Source organism: Sardina pilchardus, chromosome 4 (genome assembly GCF_963854185.1).
Source record: "Sardina pilchardus chromosome 4, fSarPil1.1, whole genome shotgun sequence".
NCBI classification, from domain to species: domain Eukaryota; kingdom Metazoa; phylum Chordata; class Actinopteri; order Clupeiformes; family Clupeidae; genus Sardina; species Sardina pilchardus.
This window is the reverse complement of record NC_084997.1, coordinates 12251321-12263820: the sequence shown is the minus strand read 5'-3', so window position 1 is coordinate 12263820 and position 12500 is coordinate 12251321. Positions and strand designations below refer to the sequence as shown.

General features: G+C 46.3%; 1 protein-coding gene across 2 annotated transcripts in view; it reads left to right on the top strand.

The window, feature by feature from the left end:
* pde1a (phosphodiesterase 1A, calmodulin-dependent) overlaps nt 1–12500 on the top strand; it is a 48838-nt gene that overhangs the window by 28274 nt on the left and 8064 nt on the right. For both annotated transcript variants that reach the window (XM_062534191.1, XM_062534192.1), the window contains 5 exons: nt 5410–5523; nt 8205–8387; nt 10711–10777; nt 11089–11205; nt 12472–12500. The exon at nt 12472–12500 is cut by the window's right edge and continues 112 nt beyond it. In XM_062534191.1, coding sequence (XP_062390175.1) covers nt 5410–5523; nt 8205–8387; nt 10711–10777; nt 11089–11205; nt 12472–12500 — 510 coding nt within the window. The remainder of the gene's footprint in view (nt 1–5409; nt 5524–8204; nt 8388–10710; nt 10778–11088; nt 11206–12471) is intronic.

Sequence of the window (12500 nt, the reverse complement as noted above, 5' to 3'; positions counted from 1 at the left end):
TGTAAGCACAAAATTTCAAGAACTCTGGAGAGGAAAATAGTCAGAGATGTCAGCAAAAAGGCCGGACATCTGCCAAGATGATTGTTGCTGACCTGGCCTCTTCTGGAGTTGATATTTCAAGTAACAAAGTTGGGGGACTTTCATCATGGTGGGCTTCAGGGCCATCGTCTCAGAAGAACCTCTTTACTCAGAGAGTGGCACATCACAACTTTGAATTTCCCCTTGGGGATCTATAAAGTATCTATCTATATATCTATCTATCTATCTATCTATCTCTCTATCAGACTGAGATTTGCACGTGAGCATTTTAGAGATAAAAAATGAGTTCTGGAAGTCTGTGCTTTGGTCATATGAAACTAATCTGGAACTGTTTGGGCACATGGATGTTGTTTATGTTTGGCGAAGAAAGGGAGATGCTTTCAACCCTAAGTTGAACCCCACAGTTCAACATGGTGGTGGGAGCATCATGCTGTGGGGCTGTTTCGCAGCCTCAGGCACAGGGAACCTTGCTCAGGTGCATGGCATCATGAAAAAAGAAAATGAAAATTTTGAAGTATAATATGCAGAAATTGGCTCTTAGCTGTAGGTCGTTGCAGGGTCTTCCAACAAGATAATTATCCAAAGCATACATCAAAATTGGTCCAACAGTTGCTCAAGGATACCAGAACCCAGGTCCTGGAGTGGCCCACACAGAGCCCAAACCTCAATCCAATTGAGAATCTGTGTCGGGTGCTCAAAGTGAATGTCCATGTTCGGAAACTATGCAGATGGAACAATTTGCAATGAAAGAATGGGTCAAAATACCTCAGGAGACCTGTGCCAGCTTATTAAAGAACTACTCAAGAGATTGTTGTCAGTTGTGGCTCAGAAAAGGCAGGCTATTGACTATTAATGGTCATTCTTTACAAATAAAATCATACCGGTCAGTTTTGACCGGGAACAGAAAAGGCATGATTTTGTGCAACTGTGAAAAAATTGAAATGGTTTCAAAACAAATATTATTTTAAAACTTGGACATAATGCACTCTGTGACATAATAACCCAATATTTTTATCTGAATGTTTATTAGAGCCAAAATAATGCATATGTTATGCTAATTTTAATAAAAAACGACTTGTATGAGTTCAGGTCAATGAGGTCTACAGGCCATAAATAGCAAATAGAACTTTAAAACATGTAATGTTCACAAGAACTTAAGCTAGTTCAAAGATCCATAACAACATAAGATAAATATATGTCTTATTATGGATTTACAATCAACTAAAATAGGGTCGGTCATTTTTGACCGGGAACACAAAAGATGTGATTTTGTGCCACTGTTAGAAATTTGAAATGGTTTCAAAACAAAGGTTCCTTTTAAATTTGAACATGAAGTATTCCATGATAAATAGCACAATATATTTATTCTAATGTTGATTAGAGCCAAAATAATGCATATATTATGCTATTTTTACTAAAAAAACGACTTGTATGAGCTCAGGTCAATGAGGCCTACAGGCCAGAAATAGCAAATAGAACTTTTAAAACATGTAATGTTCACAAGGACTTGAGCTAATTAAAAGATACATAGCAACATTAGGTGAATACATATGTATAATTATGGATTTACAATCAACTATACTGGGGTCGGTCATTTTTGACCGGGAACACAAAACTGATTAACATGAAATGAACACAACAGGAGGGTTAAGAGAGAGATGAGAAGGAGACAGAGGGAGAGGGAGAGGGAGACAGGGATGATAAATCATCCATGTCATACAGTGTCACACACACACAGACACACGCGCGCACACACACGCACGCACACACACACACACACAATCACATACACACACACACACACACTCACACACACGCACACAAACACTCACACCCATACACACACACACACACACACACACAAGCACACACTCCTTCACCGTGTCTTCCTCCCAGAACTCCACAGGCCAGCGTGTCATGAGCAAACACAAGAGGGGGGAAAAAACTGCCCAGTGTTTCCATCCCGAGTCTTATCAACCCCGTGACCTTTTCCTCCATCACTCCCCGCGACCCCTACGGCTTCCATCTGTCACGGCCGACACCCTACACACACCAGGTAAAAATAGGCCCCCGAGAGATGGATGTGGGTCACTGGTGACATAGTGGCTGGCGGCTCGCTCGTGTGTGTGGCTCCATTGTCTCGTGACCGGCTCGGTGACAGTGACGTCGAGCTTACCTGTTAATGTGTAACGTCAGTGTGTGAACACACCGCGCTGCCTTCTCGGAGTGTTTTTGGTTTTGTTTTGTTTGTTGGGTAGGTGCACTTGCATCGTCCGTGGGAGGATTAAGTGGACAGATGGCATGTCGAATCCTCAGAGGGGTTTGGTGTGTGTGTGTGTGTGTGTGTGTGTGTGTGAGTGTGTGGAGGAGGGCTGGAAAAAGCACATAATGAACCAAGGTGCATGACTCGTGCATCATCGAAAATCTGGCCACGTACACAAATATTAACTTTCACTGACATAAGGCACACACACACACGCACACACACACACACACACACACACACACACACACACACACACACACACACACACACACTGACTCTGACCTCTTCCAGGACTGTGACCCCATATGTCGGTATTACTCATTCCAAAGTCAGCCTCACACGCACAGGCAATGGTGCCTCTTGAGTCATAACACCATGACCTCTGTGATAATACTTCCCTCGTGTAGTGAGAGATATCTTCGAATGCTACTCGAGGGAATAGTTTTGTTTTGCTTTTTGTTGTTGTTGTTGTCGTTGTTTTTTTCTCTTCCCTTTCCCCCAGAGGTCTTGTTGTTTTTAACCAAAGAGCATACAGAATCGCTATCACCACCGCATCACAGGCTTCTTGAGTTCTGTCATCGTTTGCGCTCGTGCCTTTGTAGTGTTCTTCGAGCGCCGCCGTGGCGTAGCGCGGCTCTCTTGTTCTCGTTTGTCGGTGCTCCTCGCTTGTTGTGCTCCTGGCTCGGCGCTAAGCTCCCCCGTGGCTCCCCAGCCTCCCACAGTTTGTGTTGGGGCGTAAGTGCTATCAGCGAGCCACATGTCGGCTGCACAGCCGCGCCACAGAAGGCACAAGTGACACCCTGTTGCTATGGAACTGACGGAACATGATATTACATGGTTTCCGCTTCTGTGTCTGTGTGTGTGTGCGTGTGTGTGTGTGTGCGTGTGTGTGTGTGTGTATGTGTGTGTGTGTGTGTGTGTGTGTGTGTGTGTGTGTGTGTGTGTGTGTGTGTGTGTGTGTGTGCAAGTGTGTGTGTGTGTGTGTGTGTGTGTGTGTGCTGTGTGTGTGTGTGTGTGTGTGTGTGTGTGTGTGTGTGTGTGTGTGTATGTTTGGTTCCGCTTGTTTTTTTTTTTAATATACACTTGGGTTGATGCAGCCTAATTCTGTGGAACGCTGGAGGATTGCGGTTGGGTGGCGACACTGAGTGGTCATGAATGTTCAGAGATGCTTGTTCCAAACCCCCACCACCCTTCCAAATAAAGCCCCAGTGCTCATGTATATATTCTGTCAATGATTCAATAAATGTCATTGATCTACGTATACAGCACATGCCATAATAACTCCATAGTCCCTTTTGTAGAATCATGAAAGCACTACCTGTGAACTGGTTAGTACCAGAGACACTTATATATGCTTTAAAAGGACTTTGTTAGTACATAAGGATGTATCTAGAGGCTAGACAGTAGACGTGGGCTAGGGATCCACAGCCTCAGATGCTCCTGAGACCCTCATTACATGTAGAGGATGAGGGGACCCCATCTCTCCTCCTGACCGGCTGTTAGAGGGGGGACCTTGGCCTCTGATTGGCTAAGAGGGTCAGGGCTGGCGCGGGGCAGATGCCACCCGGGCAGATGCCAGCCGCCAGAGGAGTGTTTCTGACAGCTCCGCCCACTCAAGACGCCTTGTGGGCCTTTTGTTGTGCGCGGCGTTCATGAATAAGAAACAGAGTTTAGTCCTTGAGAGGGCTGATGGAAAAAACGCCGTCCTTGCCGAAGTTTAATCGGCGCGCCAAGGACACAGGCCTGGCTGCGAAGACGGACTCAGAACTTGTTTGTGTGTTCGCATGTGTGTGTGTGTGTGCTTGTGGGTGTGTGTGTGTGTATGTGTGTGTGTGTGTGTGTGTGTGTGTGTGTGTGAGCATGTGTATGTGTGTTCTCTAAAAGGGGAGGAGAAAATCCTCAAGGAACAAACAAGGAGAAAGCTGTAAAATGTGTTTGTGATGAATGTTTCATAGCCTGCCCAATTAGATTAGGGTGTATCATACTTTTCCAAATGTGGACCTTTTCCCTATCGGCACACACATATGCACATTTACACACTTCTACACCCACACACACACACACACACACACACACACACACACACACACACACACACACACACACACACACACACACACACACACACACACACACACACACACACACACACACACACACAACACACACACACACACACAAGAAATTACATTTCTGGGAGATGTAGCTTGTAGCTTTAGGTAGGCCAAACGTCTTATTTCACCCCATATACTGTACACACCATCACACAACTCCTCTAATGTGCCAATGTTTACAATTGACCATCATCTTACTGTATGGAGTTTGACTATGCCACCCAAAATAGAGGCATTTGATTGGATAAAGAGGGATGAATTACAAGCATGTCATGACATTATTTACCCAACCCATGTGGCCCTGCATTACCTCTCCTCACTCCGCACTGTTCTGCGTCGTACATGGTGGGGGTGACTCCGTATGCTTGGTATGCTATTACATTGGAATAAATACACTAAGTGTTGAAAGACTGACTGTAAACTTTCCCAAAACAGCTCCAGTGAGTGTCGAAGATGTGTTGACGTCTACCACTTTCCTTTACACTAAATACTTATCTTATGCTTATCTTGTCGCGTTTCCTCGTTTTGTAGAAGGCTATGAGCAACTGATGGATTATATTGGTCCTGACATTTCACATTGGCACTATATTAAGAAGTCTGTTTAGCTCATAGAACGTAATGCTTGATGTGTCGTATCCAAGGAAACCAACCAACATGTAAAAGCTGGCCTAATATAGCACGTGTTGGTTTACCAGATGGGAGGTATCCAGAGCTTCAATTTACCCACCTCCCCCATTCTCTCTCTCTCCATTCTCTCTCTCTCTCTCTCTCTCTCTCTCACACACACACTCTCTGTTGTGCTCTCTCTCTCTCAATTCAGATGTGCTTTATTGGCATGACAATTCATCAATTGTCAAAAGTATTCACAGTTTAACTTTTTACACTTACACTTTTTGCACAATGCACTGTAAACATTATGTAGGTATAAATGCTTATTCTTATATGTCTCTCTCTCTCTCTCTCTCTCTCTCTCTCTCTGTGTGTCCACAGACTGAGATGCTTGGTGAAGCAGCTGGACAAGGGCGAGGTGAACGTGGTGGACCTGAGGAAAAACATCGAGTATGCAGCCTCCGTCCTGGAAGCGGTGTACATCGACGAGACACGGTGAGCTGCCATTAGCCCAAGAGTGCCCCAACAGCGTGACACACGTGCGCCCGTCTGAGGGGTAGAATGAAAGTGTAATGCTGTTTTCCTTCTCTTGTTTTGGAGGAGCAGAGACGCCCCCTGCAGTGTGTGTGTGTGCGTGTGTGTGATTTTTGTGCTTTTTTGTTCTCGCTGTGAAGACTCTCTCTCCCCCAGGGTGCTGGTGAGTGTGTGAGGCGGCCGACACACAGAGGTGGACGCGGAGGAGATGCTTTGGTTTGGAGGATGAGTGATGACCTCTAGGGTGCTCTCTGGATGATCTCGTGAACTGTAGTGTGTGTGTGTGCGTGTGTGTGTTTGTGTGTGTGTGTCTGTGTGTGTGTGCGCGCGCAAGTGTGTGTGCCGCTGGCTTCTTGCTCTTGCCTCTGTTAGTCCACACAAAAACACACACACACACACACACACACACACACACACACACACACAGAGAGACTCTGGGCCCCAGACTCTCAGTAATCCCAGAGCCAGTCTGTGGCGGCTGATCCAAAGAGTGTCAGATGTGCAGTACGGCGATAAGCAGACAGACAGCCTGTTTTTACATCCCTGTAATCAGTGCCATGTTCTCCCCCTCTTTCACTCTTTCACTCTCTCCCTTACTCTCTTTCTGTTTGTACCTCTTTTTTCTTTCTTTCTTTCTTTCTTTCTTTCTTTCTTTCTTTCTTTCTTTCTTTCTTTCTCACTCTCCTTTTCTCCTTCTCCCTTCATGTCTACCTGTCTCTCTGTCTTTTGCTCCTCTCCCCATCTCTTACACTCCTCTCCCCCTCTCTCTTTCTATTTTGCCTCTTGCTCTCTCTTCCCTCATAATCTCTCTGTCTCTCCTCCTTCTTCATCATTTCTCTCTCTCTCTCTCTCTCACTTCCCTCTTCACAATTTCTCTCTCTCCCCCACTCTCTCTCTTTCTCTCTCTCTACCCCACTGGTCCATCCACTTACTCTCTTCACTTGTCCATAAACACACTTTTTTAGTTAGCGCAGCCTGGCACCATACACTACACCCCCACATGGTGCTGCCTCCTTGCGTAGCCTGTCAGTCATGCCCGTCGAGCAGGTGGCACACCCTCCCCGTAGACCTGGCCCGTTCAGTAAACGGTGCATGTGGCAGATATGCCACCGTATGTTCTCGGCTGCTCCAGGAGTTTGTTCCTCCCCAGACAGACGCAAGCAGTGATTTTCACGGTTGCCAGTTCTCATTTCTGAGGCATATTTTACAGATTGGAGAATGTAACCGATTGTTCACTGTGATAAAAATCCCCTGTTGCTGCATACTAATTTTGCGTACACACACACACACACAGACACACACACACACACACACATGCACACACTCTCATGCGCACACACACACACACACACACACACACACATATACACACACACACACACACACACACACACACACACACACACACACACACACACACACACAAGCACATCGCCGTGCCTTGATTAACCACTGTGATTCTCACCCCTTTTCCCTGGAAAATTTTCTTTTCTTTTTTAAACTGTCCTACTCTCATTCTTCACCCCTCCTCTGTTACTGTTTACTTTTCACTTTTGTCATTTGCATTACTGTAAGCGCTTTCTCTGGAGTTTCTGCTTTCCATCGAGTTGTGTCAGGCCAGGCTGAGTCACGACTCGGAGAAGCCAAACCAAAGTAGCGTCCTAGCGGGAGAGCGAATGAGCGGGCGAGTGAGCGGGCGGCCGGGCGGGCGGGCGGGTGGAGGATGATGGAGGAAAAGCTCTCTGCGGCGACGGCGTGGCCCATCCACCCTCTCCATGATTACATTTACATTCAGGCAGAGCGGGAGGCGCCCCTCGCTCCACCGTGCCTGCAGGGGTCCTCGGCTGTCACGGCCCAGCGATCTCCTCTCCACACTACACTAGCGCTCCACTCTCTCTCTCTCTCTCTCTCTCTCTCTCTCTCTCTCTATTGTACTCTATCTCTTCACTCTGCCTGTCATATCCTCTTGCTCTTCTCTCTTTCTCTCTTTTTTTCTCATGCTCTCTCTCTCTCTCGCTGCCTTTCTCATTCTCCGTGCTCGCTCCTCTCTAACATTCTCACAGATCTCTGATGCTCACCCTTTGAAAGGAACTGTCTCTGGATCTGCAGAACACAGATAGACCCATCTCTCTCCTCACACTGTATTTAAACTTTGTTTTGTATTCAGGTGATAGATTCTCCCCAGCTGTGCCTACAGCAGTGGGATACAGTTTCATAAAGAAAAAGCCTTATTTGCACAGTCAGGCACTATAAGAATGTGTGGTGACTCACAGAGAGCAGACAGAATAATAATGCAAGGTAAACAGACTAAGAGGATCTCTACACGCAGGTGGTGATACTTACGCAGAAGAGGCAAAATATATGAGTAAAGAAAAGAAAAAGGGAGTAAAGAAAACCTTTTTACAGTATTACTGCTTGAGAATCAACAATCAACAAACAAATGTTGAAGAGTTTGATTCCAAAAACGCTATATATCTGTTTTTAAAAACATTTTAAAAAGTCATGTTGTTTAATTGTGAGTTCTGTCTGAGAAATAGAAATGTGGTCAGATCACTGTAAATGACTACCGCTGCAGTAAGGATATTTTTTTGACCAGGACAGGACAGTTGGTCTGACTCTCTGTGCGTCCTTCTCCCGCGCAGGCGGCTCCTGGACACGGAGGATGAGCTCAGCGACATCCAGGCGGACTCGGTGCCCTTGGAGGTGCGCGACTGGCTGGCGTCCACCTTCACCAGGAAGATGGGCGTGGTGCGGCGGCGTCCCGAGGAGAAGCCGCGGTTCCGCAGCATCGTCCACGCTGTGCAGGCCGGAATCTTCGTGGAGAGGTACAGTACCGTCAAGGGGTCAACAAGAGTGTTCGCACAGTCAGCCAATCTGTGTTCCGTATGTTGTTCTGTATGTGTCATACAAACTGGATGCCCAAACTCCTAAACTTTCGATTTTGTTCGCACAGTCAGCGAATCTGTGTTCCGTATGTTATTCTGTATGTGTCATACAAACTGGATGCCCAAACTCCTAAAGTTTCGATTCATCTATCTATCTATCTATCTACGTATCTATCTACCGTATTTTCCGGAGTATAAGTCGCACCGGAGTATAAGTCGCACCAGTCAAAAAATGCCTCATGAAGAGGAAAATGCCATATATAAGTCGCACCTGACTATAAGTCGCATTTATTTAGAAATGTATTCACAAAATCCAAGACCAAGAACAGACAGAGGCTGTAACTAGACACAGAGGCCAAAAAGATTAATATTAATGATGAGAAGGCGTGAATGGCCGCCCATCTGTAGCTGTAGACAGCTGTAGACAGTAATGTTTACTCCTCTTTCATTTTGGAATTATTCAAAAACATGTTAAATTTCATATATAAGTCGCACCTGACTATAAGTCGCAGGGCCAGCCAAACTATGAAAAAAAGTGTGACTTATAGTCCGGAAAATACGGTATATATCTACTGATCTATTAACCTACAAGATTGTGAAGAGTTTGTACAAAAACGTGTACAACTAGAGAGAAGGACATTGGAGTTAGACCAGGCTGAATCTCAGATAGCGGTGGTCTAAATGGAATCCCTCTCCCCCTTTAACAATGCTGAGGGAAGATAAAGAGCCTCATTATGTGAAGGCTGTCTTCCTGGAATCTGACATTTATTGTTTGAAATGATAATTTGGCTTCTTGTTCTTGCCGCTCCTCCTCGCATGCATTCTCACATCTGAGTAATACTTCACAGTAATAAACCCCCACACACACACACCCCTCCCCACACACACACACACACACACACACACACACACACACACACACACCTCCCCACACTCAGATGAGCTTAGGCCAGTATCCCTCATTTCCATGGCAACAGTTGCCGAATGTCACCGACACCTGTTGCATACCAGCCTCCAGGATGGCGGTGCGTTGCTCATCGCAAATGACATGAGAACACTGTGCCTCGTATCTTGGTCAGTAACCATTTGTCATTTTGTGTGGAGCGTTCGTTATGACCACTTGCAGAAGGCTACTCGAATGAATGGCCCCATGCTGTTCATTATTTTTTTTGATACTGTCGATGATTAATCGTTGCTTGAGATGCGTAACTACACGCGTATGAGTCGTTTTTTTCCATGTGGTGTACTCAATGAACCGAGAGAGGGAAAAAAAAGCTTTTCATTTTTTAAGATGATGGTTAAGCTTTTCTTCTACCTCTTCTTCTCTCATTCAGTGTGATTAAAAACATTCCCCATTTTGCTGACAGGAGAAGTACGTACTTGGACTGGGAGCCGAGCGACCCCCCCCCCTCTCTCCCCCACCCCCCTATCCAGCTCTGTGAAGTCTAGTCAGCCAGATGATCTCCCCCCTCTACAATAACAGAACGCAGACACTTGAAAGCCCCGAGTGAGCTGGGCTCAGCGTGTCACACCTTGCTTTGTTGCCGCAGCCAAAGATCCAAATACAGTATTCTCTCTCTCTCTCTATTCTCTCTCTCTTTCTCTCTCTCTCTCACTTCTTTATTCCAGTGCATTCTGTGCCATCGCTCTCTCTCTCTCTCTCTCTCTCCCTCTCTCTCTCTCCCGCGTTGACTTTATAACGTGCGGCGGTTCTGGGCAGCTCAAAGCGTTTTTCATGCATAAAGAATGCTCTACGCAGAAACCCTCAGAGCCTTTTTTTTCTGTAAATCTTTTTTTTCTCTTTTTTTTTCTGGTTGGGGTCCTGGGAGGGTGTGCAGGCGTAAATGACGGCTTTAGTGATAACAGTTTGAGCTGAAGGGACTCCAGTCTGTCTTCCCCCCCCCAGCCCCCCCTCGGAGGGGCCACAGGTTTTATTCTATTGCCGTTTATTATTTTTCTCTCTCTATTTGGTGTTTCCACGGAAAGGTCCTGTGCAGGCGAAACTGCCTGTGACAAGCCACTGCTTTCTGTAACCTTTCAGAGTCTCTGCGGCGTCACTGTAGCTGAGCACGACTTTTAAGATTTAAATCTTTTAGTATCTGTAGGAATCTTGATGACGACTGCAAAACACAGAAAGCTTTGGAGTGGACTGCAGTGATGAATATTTGAAAAGACTGCAGTGTTGAATGACATCTGTTTTTTTACACACACACTCACTCTCATTATTCCCAAATCAGCGAAAGCTTTGTGTTTTCGTAAACAGAATGTACAGAAGAACGTCCAACATGGCCGGACTGACCTACCCACCTGCTGTGATCACGACATTAAAGGTATTGTTTCCATTCGCACCACTGGGGCTAGCTGTGAGGTGGCATCTGGACTTTAAGTGGTTGTGCATGGTAACTTTTATAGACGTGAGAGGGTGTTTTTTTTTGTATGTTGTAATTCAAGAAATTATAGTCTTGCTGGAAAAAACTTCTTCACCCACCAAGGCACCCTACGGAGAGAGAGAGAGAGAGAGAGAGAGAGCTTTTTCTCGGCTGTTGTGTCAGAATGGCTTAGCGTGGATTGCTGTGTGTGTGTGTGGGACGCAGCCAAATGATAACCTTGGGGAGGTGGTCTTATTTGTGTTGTTTTGCAGGATGTTGACAAGTGGACGTTTGACGTCTTCGCCCTCCACGAAGCCAGTAGCGAGCACGCCCTCAAGTTCATGGTCTACGAGCTGCTCACCAGATACGATCTCATCAACCGCTTCAGGGTACGGCACGCAAACAAAAAATGCTTTTTCTCGGCATCTCATCCCCTGTACACTGATCAGTCTGTCAGCTTAAATCCAGCCACGCAATGGTTCGCATTCCCACCACAGTTCTTATTAATGAGATGCTCCAGGCTATGGCTCTGTATCATTAACCTCCAACCACACTGGGCGCAAAGCTGGACATTTGCTTGATTAGTTCCATGACCGGACCCACGCAGACCTCTCCTCCTCCTCCTCCTCCTCCTCCTCCTCCTCTTCCTCCTCTTCACCTCCTTCTCCTCCGTGCTCCTCAGCGGAGGCCTCCACGACAACGCCGGTGCGATAAAACATTTACGCGACGCCAGGCGCGCGTGTGCGTGCGTGTGTTGCGAGGCCCCTCGTCGGAGCCGAGGCCTTCGCCTCCATCTGGTTCTTCTTACTCCTCGCAGACTCGGCTGTCAGGTCTGATTTAGGCGCAGCCTCCAGTGGAGGACCAGTGACAAGGCTCTGAAACCGGGCTGGGGGCGCGCCAGAGCGCCGTGCCATGACTTCAGCACGAGGGTTTGGGTGGCAGGGAGACTCAGCGCTAGTGTTGAAGGAGCGACGTGTCACTCTTTTGGTTTAAAAATGTTCAAAAAAGGACCTAGAAATAGCAGCAGAGGGAGAAGAAATGTAACATGATTATCAGCCAGAGGCTCTCTTGGCATAGTACTGTCCATGCTTTCAAGAACACTTGAATCCCACTGAGTTCTACACATAGTCCCTTTATGGAGACAAGAACCTGAATATGACCTGAATACAGGATTTACTATTTATTGTCTTGTTTATTTTGTGTGGCATCTTTTTATTCTTTGAACTTCCTTTAACTGCTTTTTCTTATCTTCTTTCTTGTAATTAAGTGCTGCATTACAAAGTCAAATTCCTGTGTCCTCTGTACATTTGGCAAATAAAGCGATCCTGTGTCCTGTATATCCACTGTTCCAATGCAGCCTCAGATAGAAACCCCTGCCATCAGTGTTATGTTCTCACAAGGCTATGTTCAAACTTAAACTAACGTTTCAACGCAGAGATAAGAATGTCATGCATCGCTCTTATCTCATAACGAACGATATTATCTACGCATGTCTGACTGGCCATTGGGATAACAGGCTTGTCTGTTTGTGTTAATTGATGCCATCTGCGTGGCTTGGTAGTAACGGAGTCATGTTTTCACCCAGCCGGTTTACAAGGCGCAAGGGTTTTTTACTGTGAGCTCGGGGCCGTAACTGCCTCCATGTGGTTGTGCAGATCCCGGTGTCGTCCCTGGTGTCCTTCGT